General features: G+C 36.4%; 1 protein-coding gene across 18 annotated transcripts in view; it reads right to left on the reverse strand.

The window, feature by feature from the left end:
- Nucleotides 1-391: 391 nt before the first annotated feature.
- mapk8ip3 (mitogen-activated protein kinase 8 interacting protein 3) overlaps nucleotides 392-18824 on the reverse strand; it is a 36945-nt gene continuing 18512 nt past the window's right edge. For 6 of the 18 annotated variants that reach the window (XM_051105416.1, XM_051105431.1, XM_051105444.1 and 3 more), the window contains 21 exons: nucleotides 18080-18137; nucleotides 17048-17196; nucleotides 16141-16197; nucleotides 15360-15530; nucleotides 14503-14662; nucleotides 12300-12350; nucleotides 9625-9711; nucleotides 9395-9547; nucleotides 7784-7949; nucleotides 7495-7689; nucleotides 7264-7420; nucleotides 6954-7073; nucleotides 6760-6840; nucleotides 4438-4505; nucleotides 4164-4312; nucleotides 3908-4079; nucleotides 3680-3793; nucleotides 3182-3220; nucleotides 1101-1262; nucleotides 661-807; nucleotides 392-577 (listed from right to left, as the gene is read on the reverse strand). In XM_051105416.1, the coding sequence (XP_050961373.1) occupies nucleotides 456-577; nucleotides 661-807; nucleotides 1101-1262; nucleotides 3182-3220; nucleotides 3680-3793; nucleotides 3908-4079; nucleotides 4164-4312; nucleotides 4438-4505; nucleotides 6760-6840; nucleotides 6954-7073; nucleotides 7264-7420; nucleotides 7495-7689; nucleotides 7784-7949; nucleotides 9395-9547; nucleotides 9625-9711; nucleotides 12300-12350; nucleotides 14503-14662; nucleotides 15360-15530; nucleotides 16141-16197; nucleotides 17048-17196; nucleotides 18080-18137 (2578 nt within the window). In that variant the 3' untranslated portion in view covers nucleotides 392-455. The remainder of the gene's footprint in view (nucleotides 578-660; nucleotides 808-1100; nucleotides 1263-3181; nucleotides 3221-3679; nucleotides 3794-3907; nucleotides 4080-4163; nucleotides 4313-4437; nucleotides 4506-6759; nucleotides 6841-6953; nucleotides 7074-7263; nucleotides 7421-7494; nucleotides 7690-7783; nucleotides 7950-9394; nucleotides 9548-9624; nucleotides 9712-12299; nucleotides 12351-14502; nucleotides 14663-15359; nucleotides 15531-16140; nucleotides 16198-17047; nucleotides 17197-18079; nucleotides 18138-18824) is intronic. The other 12 variants (XM_051105446.1, XM_051105438.1, XM_051105449.1 and 9 more) reach the window with 8 other exon arrangements.

Genomic DNA, 18824 nt, shown 5'->3' on the forward strand with positions numbered 1-18824 from the left:
GTTTATGACGAGTTCCTGTCGTTCAGTGAGCTGTGTGCTGACGGACTGTAAAAATAAAGGTCAGGGTATTTGGCAAAAACTGGGTAGTTCTTTCAGGAACGTAGTTTGGTACTGGTTTAAGCTGTTTATATTTCATTTGAAATTGCCATTCAGTCAGAAGATGCAGGAAGTTCTTGAACTTTGTGTGTTTTTGTTGGGAAGGGAAGGTTACAAAGTGGATTGAAGGGTCGTACAGGTAGTTATAATTGAGGGTAGGAAAATACAGGCTAACGGGGTCAATATAAGACTTTAAAGGGGTAGTTACAAGGCCGTGGTAGTTACATAGCTTAGGTACAGAATCGGGGCATAGTTACAGAAAGGATTCATACTTCATCTTTGGGGGGTTGGGGGGTGGGGGGTGGGGGGTGGGACTTGTAGGGCGGAAAAGAGGGGCAGGCGGGAGGCGTCTGTTCACGTCACTCCGGACCATAAGACACCTGCCATACAATGATATGACTCCTCTCTGCTTTAGACAACGCTGGCTTCATCTGAGGAGCTTCATCATCTGCTTCCTCTGTCTCATCATCTTCGCCGTCACCTGAGAAAGAGAATGAGTAGATGCTATTAATGGTTGTATGACCAACCTAACACGTATAATTTAGTGTATTTATTGTTTCTCACCGATACGGAAGTCGATATAACCCTCTCCTCCACTCAGCACCAGCACGTTCTGAACGCTCTGTGCTTCTGTGTCCGTCGGGGCTGAGGACCCCTGAGACTCTGATGGACTGTCTAACACACTACCATTCAGGGTGGCCAACACATTGCCTGGAAACAACAGATGACATTCAAATATATATTTTAAATATGTCTAAAAAAAATACATGTAATATATCCACCTTTTTCTAGGTCTGGCTTCCGGTCTCATCCACGTACAGCTATTTTTAGCTGTACGAAACAGCTGGTTTTGGTGCTTGTTATTGCAAATTGGTGTGTCTTACCATATTATTTTAATGTATTATCTTAATTATGGTTTGTAGTGCAAAGAGTTTTACCGTTTACAGCATGTTGTTGTTTTTCTTCCGTTATCTAATCTTTAAACATTTAACATTGACACAAACCTGGCACTGATACGAAGAACTTGACGGCATCTCTATGTCCATGAAAACAGAGTTGAGCCTGTGCCATAGAGCAGTACGGTATGAAGCTACTCTTCTCTGAGTTACTGTCATCTGCATATACGTGGATCACGCCCCCCGACGACGTGGGCGACACCTTATTGGCTGCAGGAGAACAGAAGACACCAATCAGAAAGCGTAACGACCAATCACAGAAACTCACTGGGACTGTCAGTGCTTAAATCTGCTGCAAAGAAAAACAGTGTTACAAAGCATGCAAAAATAGGCACATTCATAAAGCATGAAACATGAAAATTAAGCATAATTAACATGAAGATAGTAATACACAGAGACAGTTAATAATTGAAACATGCTAAAACTGCTGACAGAAATAATCTATTGAACAATGGAGTGAATGAAAGTCAGAAGTGTTTACTTTTTTAGTTTGTTGAAAAAATAATTGACTTATATTATTGATTTTTATTTATGTTAAAGGGATCCTTAACTCCAAATATTTGTCATTAATTACTCACCCTCATGTCGTTCCAAACCAGTAAGACCTTTGTTCATCTCAGAACACAAATTCAAATATTTTTGATGAAATCCAAAAGCTTTCTGACCCTGCATAGACAGCAATACAACTGACGTGTTCAAGACCCAGAAAGGTAGTAATTGTTGAAATAGATCATGTGACGTGATCATATATTTTGGTTCAAATCAGTAAGATTGGGCAAAAAATTGCAAGTTATCCTCTCTGCCAAAATGTTCAGATTATGTTTATGAAGACTGTTTTATGTACAGCATGCGTCTTTCTTTGCTTGTTAACAGTTCTACGTCAGAACGCCGGCTCCTGTGTCAGCAGCACCACACGCATGCGTTGTGATACTCTCGTGAACATGGAAGACTGACATGGAAGAGAAGTTGGTGAATAAAGTTGTTGTTTTCTTTGTGCACAAAAAGTATTCTCATAGCTTCATAACATTACACCAGAAAGGTAAAAAAAATGTATCTTTCCCATGTTAATAAGAGGTTTTGTCCTAACTAGCCACGACAGCGCTGCAAAATCTCTATTTTAGAAAAGGTTTCTATTCCTGCGATGTCACGGCTGGAACAACATACAAACTATATATCATAATCTTTATAATCTAAATTCATAATCATAATTGAAATTTTGTGCTTTATTCAGCGTAACGTGTCTAATGTGAGTTTGAATGTCATATTGCCTGACACTTACAGCCATATTGAAACCAATAATAGATAATTTCCCTCAGATCTTGAAAATAAATGTAAGCATATACATTAAAACTGCGAACTCAATGCAAGTGTTATCCATGACAAAGATGAGATCAGTCACTCAGTATGTAGTTTTAAAAAGGTTGTTAAAAAAGGTGTTAAAAAGGTTTAATATTTATGAATTAGATTATAAACTTGTCCATTTCGTTGGCAGTGCAGTGCACTTCTGTGCTTCTATATGGCTGTGATATTTTAGTGATTCTGTCACGTCTGTCGCATGCGTCTCGTGTGGACAGCCAAATTGCTTGTGGCTGGAATCTTGTCGCGTCATGTGTGGTTAGGACACAGTGTTAAGGTTGATCCACTGATGTCACATGGACTATTTTATGAATGTCCTTACTGCCTTTCTGGGCTTTGAACGTGTCAGTTGCGTTGCTGTCTATGCAGGGTCAGAAAACTCTCAGATTTCATCAAAAATATCTTAATTTGTGTTCTGAAGATGAACGAAGGTCTTTCAGATTTGGAACGACATGAGGGTGAGTAATTAATGACAGAATTTTCATTTTAGGTGAACTATTCCTTTAGGAAACTTTTTTGATAAATATGCATATGTGAATTTATATGACTCTTCATTCCACTCTATAAATAACTTTGAAAAAAAAAAAAAATGAACAAAAAATAATTAGGATAGTAGGATACAGGTTATTCATCCATGACCAAAACATGCAAAAACCACTTAATAAAATCAGGTTTATTAAATAATGAAATATAAATGAAAGAAGACCATGGAGTACCCAAAATAAGTGTGATGAGACATGATAAGAATGACAGTTGTAACGCTCCACACTTACCCCTCAGTCCGAGGAGCTGCCCTCGATGAAGCACTACAGCTACAGGAAGGAGGAAGTGGGAAGGGGAACAAGGCCGGACAAGAGAGCAACACTCATGAGACAAAGCGAAAGAGGGTAGTGGTACAATAGAGGAAAAGGAACAGGAGAAAAGCTTGAAAAGAAAACCACAAGAGGGGTCACAGGGATTGTTGGGTAATCAATGGATGAAAGAAAGTTGACCTAGCGGTTAATGATCGGGGATGATGACATTAAAGTTGGCAAGCTTATCCCAGGGTGGTGGCAACCCAATGAACTCAAGGGTTGGTGAGATTCAAGCCTCTTAACTAGCTTAACCAGTAAGACTTCCTTGGTCAGACAGTTTCAGAATGAGCAAGAACATGTTGGCTGACTACCAAAAGTAGCACTAACCAGCATATACCAATGACAGGGAAATGTATTGGATGATCAGTGAAAAGGGAAATGGTTCAGATGATCAAGGACCTTGTCAGACAAACTTACTTTCGGTCAGAGGGATTGAGATGATAACACCATTTCCAGTCCCCACCCACAACCGGTTTCCTCCAATCAGCAGCGCAGTTATCCTAACAAAAGAGAAGCCCAACTTTCCTGTACCTGTCAATCATAGAAAACAGAGATTAAGTATAATCTCAGTTTTAAACTAATCTCTACACAGAACACTATAAATCAGTGTTGAAGTCACAACAGCAACAAAGTGAGAAGTGTTACCCAGCATCTTGCTGACATAAGGCTCGATATCCACGTCTTGCAGATGCTGATGTGTGAGTGCGTGGTACAAGCGGAGCGTAGAATCCAGCCGGATTGAAACCCAGACGCCATCGCCAATCCATGCCAGCTGCCTCACTTGGCTCTCCTTGCGTGGGTGAGCGTCAAATGATTTCTATATTAAGGAGAGAGAAACATAAAATGAAGTCCCAAGACAAAGATTATAATGAGGACATCACATTCACTTTTTGAGACTTGCCTCTATTTGCATGCTCTTGGGCTGGATCACATGGATCTTGTTCTTGTTACCACACCAGACTTTGTCATGAACCACAGCCATACATCGGATGGAGTGGTGAGGTCTTCCCAGATCCATTAGGTGATAGTTAGATAGATCCCATTGTCCATCTGTGTTTACATTTCACATTTGTTATTATAAAATGCATAAAAGAAAAATATTTATACCAAAACTGTTTCAACAAATACTCTTTTCCTTTTTTTCATAAGTTTAACATTACAAAGATGAAGCCAACCTTCAGCTCTGTGGAATATTGCAAGAGTTCCATCAGCTAATGCAACCAAAACTCTCCCCTTCACATGTCTGAAGCACAAAGAGACAAAGTAGGAAATGATCAGTATTTTTCATACATCTGATATTAGGCTTGTAGTCTTTTTATATATACTACCGTTCTAAAGATTTGGGTCAGTACAATTTTATTTGGAAAGGATGCATGTGTGACAGTGAAGACTTTTACATTGTTACAAAATATTTCTTTGTAAAAAAGATTTTAAATAATAAAAAATAATATGGTTTACAAAAAATGATTAAGCAGCACAACAGTTTTCAGGTGTGATAATAAGAAATGTTTCTTGAGCACGAAATCAATGGTTTCTGAAGGACCATGTTACAGTGAAGACTGGAGTAATGATGCTGGAGATTCATCTTTGCCATCACAGAAATAAATACAATTTTAATATATATTATATTATTAATATATTTCAACAAATTATTTTAAAATGTAAAAAAAAAAAAAATATAGCTGCAAGCAGCAATTAATGGTCCAAGTACAACAGAGGTAAAATGAAGAGCTGAGGAGTGGTCTTTAATTACTCAGTAAAGACCAGGGTTCTTCAGCCCTGCTCTTGGAGAGCTACCTTCTTGCAGACTTAAGTTCCAACCCTGCTTCAACACACCTGTCTGTAATTAAGTATCCTTGAACACCTTGATTAACTGGTTTAGGTGTGTTTGATTAAGGATGAAACTAAACACTGCAGTATGGAAGCTGTCCAAGAGCAGGGTTGGAGATCCCTGTTAAAGATTTGTCGATACAGTCATTTATTACAACACTCAAAACTATACCAATCTTATGATTTATATAAGCAGAAATGTCCATTTCTTATATATTTTTATATAGGTGGCGCCATACTGAAATGACTTGTGTGCCCTCAGGTCATTCTTGGTATAACATGTACCAAGTTTGGTCTGAATCTGCTAAAGCATTGCGGAGATGTAGCCTCATGTCCAATTTTGCACCAACTTTTGTGTTGGTTATCGCACTTTACGAAAACGGTTTGGTATGTCAAAAAGCTTTTGATAACGTTTTGCCACAATGAACTGAAAATGATCGGACCCAATTTTGGTGAAAATTAAACCTGCCCTCTAGGACGAGTTCGAAAAAGTCGTTTTTTGAAAAATTCTAAAATATTGACTCGTAGAAATATACATTTTTGTATGCATTTGACTCTATATGAGCCAAGGAATCAGAGGAAAAAAATTTTTGCTCCTAGACCTTACAGTTCAAAAGTTATTATTGGAAACATGAATGCAAATTTGGTCTGTTGGTGGCGCTACAGAATTTATGTTAGAGACTCCAAATCTGCTGTGGTTAATGATGAGAACTGTCCTCTATCTGTGTGCCAAATTTCATAACTTTCCTATTAGCAATTCTGTAAGATTCATTAGATTCATTACAATATATTAAAACATTTGAAAAACACAAAATTCATTTTACTACAAAATTCAAAAAGGTCCACGCTCAAAACGGCTCACATAGGAAAATTTGGTTTGCCACACTGAATCTAACAAGATCACTCATCATTTTTGGTCAAACTGTTTAGAAATTATAAACAAAAATGTAAAATAAAATTTTTGACCAGTAGGTGGTGCTGTGCCAAAACTACTCATGTGCCCTCAGGTCTTGCTTGGTATAACGCTTGCCAAGTTTGGTCTGAATCTGCTAAAACACTGCCGAATAAGTCTCATGTTCATTTTTGCACAAATTTCATCAAATTCATTTACCGTATTTGAAAAAATGGTTTGGTATATCAAAAAGCTTTGGATAAGATGATCTGAGCCAATTTTGGTGAAAATGAGACAAACCATCTAGGGCAAGTTTGATTTTTTTTCCCCAAAAAATTCAGAACTGTGAAAAATCTTGAACTGTAGAAATTTAAGTTTTGGTATACATTCGACTTGGTATGAGCCAGCGAATCAGTTAAAAGAATTTTGCTACTAGACCTTACAGTTTAAAAGTTATTAGCAGAAATATGGGTGCAAATTTGGCCTATTGGTGACGCTGGAGAGTTTGAGATAGAGACTCCAAAATTGCTATGGTTAATACATGAGGAGAGTGGACTCTTCCTGCAAGCGATTCTATGGGCTGCCACAGACTCCCAGTGCAGAAGAAGAAGAAGAAAACAAACACAATAGGTATTTACAATATCACTGTTATAACTGTAATTTTGATCAAATAAATTCAGCCCTGTTAAGAATAAGAGACTTCTTTCAAAAACTTTAAAAACCGACCCCAAACTTTTTAACGGTAGTGCACATACTTCATTAGGACTCTACTTACACCAAACTCAGTACAGAGTCTTTGAGTTTGATTGAATGGAGGCATTTTTTCCAGTTGGACACTGCAGAGTGGACATAAAGCCTGTGGACAGAGTTTATAAAGACCTTACAGAATATTTTACATGGTGCATATAATATGTGAGACGTAATTATGACTTAAGAATGTGCATATGCAACTGAAGATGTGATACCAACCAGCCGTTTTGGGCTCCCAGCCACATGGTCGGGGCAGCACTTGTTCCCGCCCGGTCGTCTCCTGCTTCTTCTGAGTCTGTGGGGGCTGATGTCACTTGCTCCTTCGGCACACCTGCCTCACTGATGGCACAACACGCAGAGCAGACCATTTTAATTTAACACTCATACCTAAACCATTTCCGAAAGTATTCATCAAACAGAAAACCATCTGAGAAAAATAGGACTGGTTTAGAAAAGTGTTTTTATGAAGGCATTTGTTAGGCACTTCAATCTGAAGTTTTTGTGATTTAGCAGGTTATATGTGAGGTACCTGTGTGTGTTGTCAGTAAAGACATGCTCGGTGAAAGATCCGAGCGTGCTGTCCGCATTCTCGTTAGGCCCCGCCTCCTCGGACACCTCAATGGCTTCTGTCGCTTCCTCCGCAGACTGTGACACTGCTAAGCTTCTGCACACTGGAGCTGTAGGAGCTGAACACAAACATGTGATGAACACTATGTAGTCTCAAACATTGCTAACAGGCATTTTCAGTCAGTTTGCTCACCTTGGCTTCGGTCCTGCACAGGTGTGTCGGTGCGTGAGGAGCAGTTGCTGCGCACTACGCTGCAGTTTGTGGCACAGCCCACGATGGTGATCCCTGCTAGCATGCCCTCCACTCCACCCTTCTCCTCTGAAGCCCCATCTCCAGACTGCTGCTCCAGAAATATCTCACCTGCTGGGTAATCACTCTCACTGGCCGCTACATGCACAAAAAATACAAGCGACAGTTAACATCTTCTACAGTGTCAGTAACAATTGAGAGTGTAGTTACTTGTGTATAGCACTACACAAACCTGGTACACTGGAGATGCACAGCACATGAGCATTACACACATTAAACTGGTCGACCAGTGAGCAGGGCTGGTTTGCGTCGATAATGACCACTTTACTGGCTGAATGAGTACTGGTCAAAATCCACACGCGGCTGCTCATAGAGTCAGTCTCATGCAGTTCTTTAGGCTAAAAGTGGAAGAAATACCAATGTTTAGTTAAATCAATTTATAGTTTAAACACCTCCAGGATTTATTTACTTAAAGATAGAAAGGTAAGCAACAGGAATGAGATGTACATGATGTACAGTTAGGTCCAAAAGTCTATGACCCCTTCTTAACTAGTGACTAGTGAATTTAATAAACAATTATATCAAATGATTTTAAAAAGTATTTAAAAATGACTGAAATGTTATTATAAGCAGAACAAATTGAGTGAATGTGTAACTTAAATGAGCATAAATTTGAGAATTTCTTCATATTTTGAGTTTGTGCCCCGTTTGATCCCGTTTAATCACTTTCACAAATATGCTTATTTGATTAGTAACCTATAAAAAGTGTAGAACTGTCATTTTACATCAAAACATTTCTTTACATTCTGTACTTTAAATTTAGCTGCAAAATAACTTTTTCCAAATTTAAATTTAATTGAAATTAAATGTTTGACATGGATTTTCTGATCCCACTGTGTTTGTTCTACTACTGTTTAAAGGTTTGGAGATGGTAAGATATTTTTTTCTCTTTTGTACGATGCCGTTTTAGTGCCATGTTAAAAAATAAAAAAATCTAAAATTACGAGATTAAAGTTGTGATATTTTAAGAAAAGGGTCAGGAATAAAGTCAGAATTTTGACATTACTCTTGAAACATTTTGACTTTATTCTCAAAACATTTGGACTTTATTCTCTAAATATTTCAACTTTATTCTCAAAACATTTCTACCTTATTCTCAAAATATTTGGACTTTATTTTAAAAATATTTGGACTTTGTTCTTAAAACATTTCAACTTTATTCTCAAAACATTTCGACTTTATTCTCAAAATATTTTGACTTTATTTTAAAAAAATATTTGGACTTTGTTCTTAAAACATTTTGACTTTATTCTCAAAACATTTTGACTTTATTCTCAAAATATTTTGACTTCATTTTTTAAAATATTTGGACTTTATTCTTTAAACATTTCGACTTCATTCTCAAAATATTTAGACTTTATTCTTAAAATATTATGACTTTAATAAAAACTGTGAAATATTATTACAATTTAAAAGAACTGTTTTCTACTGTAATATATTTTAAAATGTAATTTATTTCAGTCTTAAATGTCACATGATCCTTCAGAAATCATTCTAATATGCTAATTTTATATACAATAAACATAACTAATTATTATCAATGTTAAAAATGTTGCTGCTTATTATTTTTGTGCAGGTTATGTTACTTTTTTCAGTATTCTTAATTGTATAGAAAGTTCAAAATATATATATTTTTGTATATAATTTTTGTAACATTTTAAATGTTTTTACTGTCACTTTTGATTTGATTTATTGGATCCTTGAATACAAACATTAATTTATTAAAAAAAAATTAATTACAGATCCCAATTTTATTTGATTTTATTTTTTCAAGTCTGTTTACCTTCTTTTTCTCTGGTGAGCTCTGCTCACTCTTGCCATCTCCACCTTCATCTTCACCAGTCAAAGGATCTGAGCCGTTGGACGGCTTAACAGTTGCAGTTTCCTGATTGGCTGTCTTCCACCCAGTGAGATCCACACCAGCAGCACACCACAGCTGAAGAACAAGTCTGAGTTCATAACTTCAATACCTCAAAACAAATAGTCTGTAAGACTGTGTACTGTATCTCATACCTTTCTGTTCGGGTCTTTCTCCACCAGAGGGCGGCAGTACACTGGCACAGGGACATTTTTCATGCGATTATCCTCTTTCTCATTGGCCTGTGAGGACACAGGAAGACAGTGATGTTCACAAGGCCTTTGTAAACAAGATCACTGTCACACACTACAAGCAGAAAGTGGCATAATCAGAGCTCCCATCATGCCCTGGTTAAGATTGCTTTGATCTAGGGCAGACAGAGAAAGGGGAAACCAAGAACAGCAAACCAGAGCAGCAGATCAAAGTGTGTTAGAGGGTTACAAGGCAGACGCATGCGCAATGACAGAAGTCAATCTACAGTATAGTCAGCAAATGCCACTGAGAGACAGAGAGAGCAGTAAATCATGATTCAACTGTTTCTAAGATGGAGGAAGGTTTGATATGGACCAGCAAACACTGAAAAAATAGTATTTTTTTACCATCTGAATTAATTTAGTTTCATCTAAGACTATCTGCCCTGTATACAATTAAATAGTGGAATGTGATTATATTAAAATGAGCTTTTGTTACATTTTAGACATCTGGAATTTGTTTGAAACTGTTAGACCAGAGTTCAACTAAACCCTGCTTACATACTAGATTCATATACATACTAGAAAACAACCCAGAGTGGGTGAAATATGGATAAACCCAGCAATTGGGTTATTCTGACCCAGTGGTTGGGTTAAATGTTTAAACAAACCTTCTGGGTAGTTTTATTTCACTCAACTATTGCTTAAAAATTGACTATATTTTTTGCTTAAAATGAACCTTAAATAAGTTGGAAATTAACTTAATTTATTAATATCCTCTATAAATGAACATTTAGTTGAATAAATAATAATTAAATAATAAACATTTTTCAAACAGCTTATTAACAAATGTTAACCTTTTTATTTTTTATTTATTTATTTATTTTTTACTGCTGAGGCCTCTAATTATGTATATGAATTTTTGGGTTCATTTTAAGCCAGACATATAGTCATTTTCAAACTACATTTTAAGTTAAATGAAACTACTCACAAGGTCCGAGTTAAACATTTAACCCAACTGCTGGGTCAAAACAACCTAGTCGCTGAGTTTGTCCATATTTCACCCAGCGCTGGGTTGTTTTTAACCCAGCATTTTTTTAGAGTGCATTTATCTTTATTATATTTAAAAAGGCAACCCTTGTGAAAAAGAAGTACACTTTAGCATATTTTTAATTCATACTTGTTATTGTTTTTGAAATGGTTAAACCACACTGCCAAATGTACTGACAAGCAAGTATGATAAACTATACGGTAAATATGCTTAAATATAATGTCTACTGAAACCTGTGTGTCATGTATTTAAATATATTTGCCACATTTGTAATGATGACCTTGCAATTTAGTACATTTAATATATATTAATATGAAATTTAATACTGAATAACACACTACATTTGATATGATAATCAAGTACTGTACATGTGCTATAGTAGTTAGTTAGTCAAAATAAGCAAGTCTTTAAAGCACAAAAAACATTAAAACAATGATTTAATGCTTAAAGTTAAGCGCTTAATATATTTTTAAAAGCACTTGAGTGTAAGTGGCCTTTCATTTCATTATTATAATATTATATGCAAGTACAGAATTTTTTAAAAATATGCTTTTTCACAAGGGAAATCAAACTATGTAAATTAAATTGTAATAATAATTAACTATGGCTATTGCATTACTGACCTAAGAAATCTCTGCAATAAAGTTAAATATATGATTTTTTTTTTTTTAATTGTAGTGTTTGTTTGTTTTAATAAGCTAAAGTAAAAGTGAAATTTAGTAGAAAGGTCGTCTTTCACAAAATATTAAAAAGGGCTGTCTGGTAACACTTTACAATAAGGTTCATTAGTTAACATTAGTTAACTACATTAGTTAACATTAAGAACGAACAATACTTCAACAGCATTTATTAATCTTAATGTTAATTTCAGCATTTACTAATGCATTATTAAAATCACAAGTTGTGTTTGTTAACATTAGTTAATGCACTGAACTAACATGAACAAACAATGAACAACTGTATTTTCATTAATTAACATTAACAAAGATGAATAAATAATGTAATGTATTGTTCATTCTTCATTCATGTTAGTTAATAGATTAACTATGATTAATGAAACCTTATTGTAAAGTGTTACTGGTTATCCTATTAAGTCAAAATCATATTGAAAATGCACCCTAATGATACCATAGTACAATAGTGATATCAGATGGTAATACTATGGTACTTACTACTCTTTTGCATATCGAGTTCTGAATGATTACCATATTCACGTACCACTATACTTGAACTACATATTAATCAACATATTACAGCTTGTCTTGCAATAACGCTGACATCGCTGACAGTTATCTCAGTGTAGGTTGTAAGCGACTGTAAAATCGTCCAAATGTCTAAAATGCAGTAAACATTGTGTTAACTTGATAGTGTTAGTAAAACAACAGGAAAGCATGACAAAAGCTATAAATACTAGAACTTTCACTCCTAAAGATATATTTAACTTAGCAAAGACATTATTCTCTGCTGTATCAGTTTTCTGCTGCGTCTATGCTATGATTTGCTGACTGAGGCTGAGTCAGGTTAGGGCCAGGATTTAAAGGGACAGGGTGGGAGAGGTGCATGCTGGTCCTCTGCCGCTCAGACTTGCCTGCGTCCTCTTCGCTGCGGCATCTTGAGCACTGTCCGCCTGGGAGCCGTTCTGTGGGAGATCACAGTTAGAGCCACGGCGACATTGTCACCACGGCAAACCTGATAAACACACTGTCACCGTGGCAACCCTAACACTGTTGCCACTCCAGAAACCAGCACAATGTGGACTAGTTAACTAGAAAGAAACATAACTAAAAGAAAATACTATTCCAGACTAACCAGTGTGCCATTACTAAGGCAATGGCAACATACAGTCATAGTTGTGCTGCTGTGTCACAGGAACAGTCAGATAAATGATGTGCCACTGAACATTTTAAACCATTTATAATAGTTAAAGGATTAGTCCACTTCCTGAATTAACATTTCCTAATAATTTACTCACCCCCTTGTCATCCAAGATGTTCATGTCCTTCTTTCTTCAGTTGAAAAAATTAAGGTTTTTGAAGAAAACATTCCAGGATTTTTCTCCATATAGTGGACTTCAATAGGGATCAACAGGTTGAAGACCCAAATTACAGTTTCAGTGCAGCTTCAAAGGGCCCTACATGATCCCAGGCGAGGAATAAGGGTCTTTTCTAGCAAAACGATTTTCTAAAAAAAAAAAAAATAATAATATATATATATATATATACTTTTTAACCACAAATGCTCATCTTGCACTAGTTTGACTTCACGCATTACGTAATCATGTTGGAAAGGTCACGTGTGATGTAGGCGGAAGTACCGACCCAGTGTTTACAATGCAAACATGCAAAGAAAGTCAAACACCCTTTACAAAAAAAAGGTACAACAACAATGTCGGACGATTTTGAAGTTGGAGATCCAATGTGATTACATAATGTGTGTAGACGTAGACGTGCATTGCCAGTGCAAGACGAGCATTTGTGGTTAAAAACTATATAAAGTTTTATTTGTTTTTAGAAAATGGCAAATCGTTTTGCTAGAAAAGACCCTTATTCCTCGCCTGGGATCATGTAGAGCCCTTTGAAGCTGCACTGAAACTGCAGTTTGGACCTATAACCCGTTGATCCCCATTGAAGTCCACTATATGGAGAAAAATCCTGGAATGTTTTCCTCAAAAACCTTAATTTCTTTTTCCGACTACAGAAAGACAGACATGAATGTTAACTATCAACAAATTGTTATTCTGAAAGTGAACTAATCCTTCAAAAGAGGTGCTAAGTTGTTAGCAGGAGAAAACTCTAAATTGTTGTATTTTTCATCACATTTTACTGTTTGCAGCTTTACAGCAAAATGAGCGAAGACAATAAGCTAACATTCACTTTTTGTCTCCCTTAGAACCTAAATTATTTTAGAAAAACTGTTTTTTGCAGTTTTTGTCAAGTTTAAAAAATGTAAAAGTTTTTAGTTCATCACAATTTGACCTCCTAGATTTATAGGTTCTAATTAGATTCACTTTAATGATTTTACCGTAATATATATCAGAGGTTGCGCTACAATTTAACATTGTCCGTCATTTTGACGGACAGGGTCGTAAAATTCCGTCATAATCTATTATTACCCGTTATTTTATTTTGAAGAGAACAGATGAACAAATGAGACATAACTTTTCATGTTCAACACCACACCCCACAGTGACAGCTATTTTAATAGATTCTCATTTTTATGACCAATTATTGATTCTTAAATCGATGCTGTTTTCAGTTAATGAATGAACGGTACATGTGCGCCTCCCATCCAATAAATCGCAATAGCCTAAGCTTTGTGTTACTTTTGATATGAAACAAAGTCTCAGATGTCAAATTGTCCATTTCATTAGGAAATTCCAGCAATAAATACTGTTTTGGCGCTCTGTAATGTGATGTGATAGATCGTTGTAGCTTCTGTGTACTCGCCTGTGTGTAATCAAACGTATAGGAAAACATTCGTGACAGTTTCATTTTTGTTCTGGATCCTGTACTCTGCTGCTACACTGGAGCACACTCGCCACCAACTGTAGAGGGGTGGGAATTACAATTAGAAGTTACAATAGATCGTCCTCAGTGTAATGTGTCAACGTGACGGACGGCCTTCAGATTTTTCGTCTCTGATAAAAAAAATTCCGTCAATGATGGACAATTTTTTCAGTTAACGCAACCTCTGATATATAGTTTTTGTTGTAGATGAACACTTTAACCGTCACATACTTTTTAAACTGCGTAGAGAGATCGGGGTTTAAGGGTCAACATAAGTGCAGATACCTGTTTCAATCGGGACGGGACACTCCAGCCACAGGTCTGCATGGGGCCGTCCTTCCGGCGCATGTGCTCACGCACCTGTCGGTACTGCTCTCGACGCTGCTCTCTGCGTGTACAGAGTGCAGAATCGCTGAGGAGAGACGCAACACCATTACTGGGCAGTCTACAGGGCGAAGAGAAAGAAAGAGGGAGCGATCAGCGAAAGAGCGAGAGAACCAGCCAGCCAGCCAGCCAAGGCCAAAAAGAAATGCCAGACACACTGCGTGATGTGAAAATGCGATGCATCATTTGGGAGATGCTATTTAATGCTAATGGAGTGTGAGGTATATGTTGATATGAACTGATGTTTTAAAATGTTAATGTTTAAAAAAGTTCAGTGCACTATTCTTTACTAGAACTATTCAAATTAATTTTCGTGAACTGAAAAGGCTGAAATAAAATGATATTTATTAGAAAAGAAATTTAAAACTCAAAACTTGAACGTTGCCTCTGCAACTAAAAGACAAAGTAAGTTAAAGTGTTAAAAATACAATAACTAAAGCTAAAATAAAAATGATATAATGTTAGAATTAGTCTGTAGTTTTTATTATTAGTAGTATTATTTAAAGCAATAGAAGTCTATGATATTTCCTTGGATATTGAAGTAAACGTGTGCGCGAGTGTGCAGCAGCTAACAGTCAAATGCAGCATTAGCACACAGCATTTAGCAGGAGTTAGCTTGCCTGAGCAGAAAAGAGAGAGAGAAAATAGACGTGGGGGACAGAGCAAGAGAGAGGACACACAAACAGGTACAATGTGTGGATGAGGATGTGAGGACACATGGTACAAAGACACAGTCAGGTATGCATGTCTCTTCTCACTCTTCAGGCATGAACTCCAGTATGCAGTTGGAGGTGGAGATCTGGCACATGGTTTGGGAGCGTCTCTGGTTGTAGCCAGCAGGAGAAGGAGACTTGTAGTGGATGTTGACACTGGTGTACGGCCGTTTCACTGGAGGAGGACTCGCAGATGAGCTGAAAAGGCGTGCAAAGCTGGAGAGAGACGGAGCAAAGTGAGTAAGCAAAAGAAAAGGAAAACAGAATCTATAATAACATCATTAAGATATTTCAGCCTTGTGAATTCAATTACATGTGAAATCCTGACATACTGATTTAAAGAAGTAGTTCACTTCCAGAACAAAAATGTTCATGCATTTCTTAAGTTGTAAAGAAATGATGTTTTTTGAGGAAAACACTCCAGGATTTTTCTCCATATAGTGGACTTCTATGGTACCCATGAGTTTGAATTTCCAAAATGCAGTGTAAATGCAGCTTCAAAAGGCTCTGCGGGCTGTGACTAATTTCATGGGCAATGCAGTGAAATTACAATTTAAATGCAGAAATGTATCATATTTTTTTTTACAATAAAGCTTCATATTATGGGCATATTATTCATATTATACTTTCTTAGTCATGGCGAAATTAGGTTCCTCCAAACCAAAAAAACAAGAATTGAAAAAGAATCAAAAATAACAGTGAGGAATCGATTCCTGGAATCGATTCATATTGATTCTGGAACCAGGAATCGGATTTGGACTCAATTCCAAAATTTTTGTTATCGAACAGCCCTACTGAAAATGTCTAAATCTGCTGTAATACTCACAACTGCCAAATTATGGACTTCTTCTTCTCTGGTAGAGGAGGACTCTCTCGGGACGCCCTGTAGAAGTTAAATGCACAAAGAAAAAATTAAGAAATTATTTATATTTTTTATTTATAAATGCCACAGTTAAAACCTTTTTATTGGTTAACTGTAAGTTACCTTACTACAGTATACAGTGTTGAAAATAATAAATCTTTTAACACAGCATTATATAATTATATTATATAATTACTGTAAAGTTTTTTTTTGGAACTAGAAAGTATAAATTAGCATATAATTTAAAGTTACAATTAATATAATACTCAACAAGAAAATTAAGTAAATTATTGTATAATTTTATTCAAAAAAAAAATCAATGGAGAAAGGGCATTCCCAGAAGTCCCTGCATGATGCATCATATGTGTTTATTTTTTATACACAGTAGTACCAAACAAAAGTTTGGGGTTGGTAAGATCTTTAAATATTTTTGAACTGAGTATCTTCCGAAGCTTACCAAAGCTGCATTTATTTGATCAAAAACATTAAAAAAGTAATAGTGTGAAACATTATTACAATGTAAAAAACTGTTTCAAGATGTAATTTATTCCAGTGATGTAAAGCTGAATGTTCAGCATCATTACTTCAGTCTTCAGTGTCGCATGATCCTTCATAAATCATTCTAATATGCTGATTTGGCACTCAGGAAACATTTCTTATAGTATTGTGTATGTCATCAGTTATGTACATTAGGGTATTTTGCAACATTGTATATCAGATTACAATGCATCAATGCATTTTTACTCCCCTATCGACCAGGTTTTTGTGAGTATTGTATTGATAAAGTTATTTAGATATACAAATCTCTGGGAAAAGTAAGTGTCTGAATCAGAGTTGTGATGTTTTATGTCTCTGGCTGCTTCTCCCTGACCTGATCATCTCGGTCCAGCGCACAGCTTCCTGAAGCTCCATCAGTCTCTCCTTGTACTGGTTGCGCTCCATCAGCACTCGGGCCATCTCCACACGTGTGAACCTTCGTCTCTGCGTCATGGCGACATCGTCCTGCAGTGGAGATGAGTACTGCACCACAGAGCCACACAGAACAGAGCAGCACCGCAAAACACAGCAGCAGTGAAGCGGAGGTTAGTGCATCAGGCCTTCAGCAGTTCACAGCATCAAATATGAGATTACTAAAGCATTGTGAGAAGGTTAAAGGTTTACTCCGCATAGCATTTTCATTAAAAACTGTTAGAGCATAACAAAGCAAGACCTGCAGAAGAGTAATAACGGTTCTCATATCCAAACACTGACTGTTTATGATTTGATTTAATGTAATACTTTTGAAATAACACTTTAAAGGTCATAAATGGTTTTAATATTATTAGTAATATAAGACAAAACTTTATTTGGTTACTCGAGACTCTGTTCCAAAACCTAGTGAGCGTGAATTTTTCACTGAGCTCATCACAGTGCATTCTGGGATTGCTTTCTTCATGGAGGATAGTGTGTCCAACCTATTTTTTGCGTAAGATCGGTAGCAGCCATTTGTACATTTTATGGGTCTGGTTTCTAGTCTATTCCACGTCCAGCTATTTTTAGCTGTACAAAACAGCTTGTTTTGCTGTTTAATATTGCAAATAGGTGTATCTTACCATATTATTTTAATGTATTATCTTAATTATGAACACACTGGTTTGTAGTGCAAACAGTTTTACTGTTACTGCACGTTGTTATTCTCATTATTTCTCTATAGAGGAAATAAACCTCTATTTCTTCATTGCGAACAGGAAGTCTCGCCCCCAGGCTTACTTCGGCATTGAAGAATAAGGTGGATATACCACGCTGCTGCTGAACTGAGCTAAAACAAGGTGTTTTTGGAAAAAACATACATCAGTAAAGCAGCTCACTACATTTTGGAGCAGAAAAACAGGTGTTTGAAATGAGACTGAAGTGTTTGACTTACATCCTCTCCACCCTCATCTTTAGAGTCCTGAGATGCTCCTAAAGCTTCAGCTCTCAACCTTTAATCAAAAGGAGACATTCAGACTTTAATTAGATTGGAGTCACAGAGACGTTTAGACTCACAGAGACTCTTAAAAAGATCATAACCCACTTCTAGACACACAGAACGTTTTTTTGCATTCCATTGTGCTGCTTTTTGTTGTCTATGTAAACATTCGCTAAATGGGCATGTTTGGCCATTGTGCTCAAGTCTCACATATTTTTCAGTGCCTCGCACATGACAAGGCATTTTAAAAGCTAAAATAAGTAACAAATGTGTAAATAATAAAAACGTGTCTCAAAACCTTGCATTTTCTGTCCTTTTGACTGCCCGCATCTCATGCTTTTTGCAATACTGCATTGCATAGAAATGCATTTTGCGTGAACGGCCCCTAAGAGTAATGGATTAAACTCATGCTAGTGGTAGTTCAAAAGAAGGCTGTAAACAATTTTTCTTTTAGTTTAAACTATACACACATTCACAAAAAAACCCTGTTACTCTCATTTAATTACAAATACATAAATCACATAAAATAATAAACAAGCTGTTCTAGCACCGAGGCAGACCAGCCTAAAATGTAACTTATTCACCTTTTTGTTACCCGTTTGTTTCCCAACACAGAAAGTTACATGTAATGGAGTGCAGGAGAGCTGCTTCAATAATATGAAATATAAGGAAGGGACGGTGACATGGCAATTTGGCCATA

Source organism: Labeo rohita, chromosome 3 (assembly GCF_022985175.1).
Source record: "Labeo rohita strain BAU-BD-2019 chromosome 3, IGBB_LRoh.1.0, whole genome shotgun sequence".
NCBI classification, from domain to species: domain Eukaryota; kingdom Metazoa; phylum Chordata; class Actinopteri; order Cypriniformes; family Cyprinidae; genus Labeo; species Labeo rohita.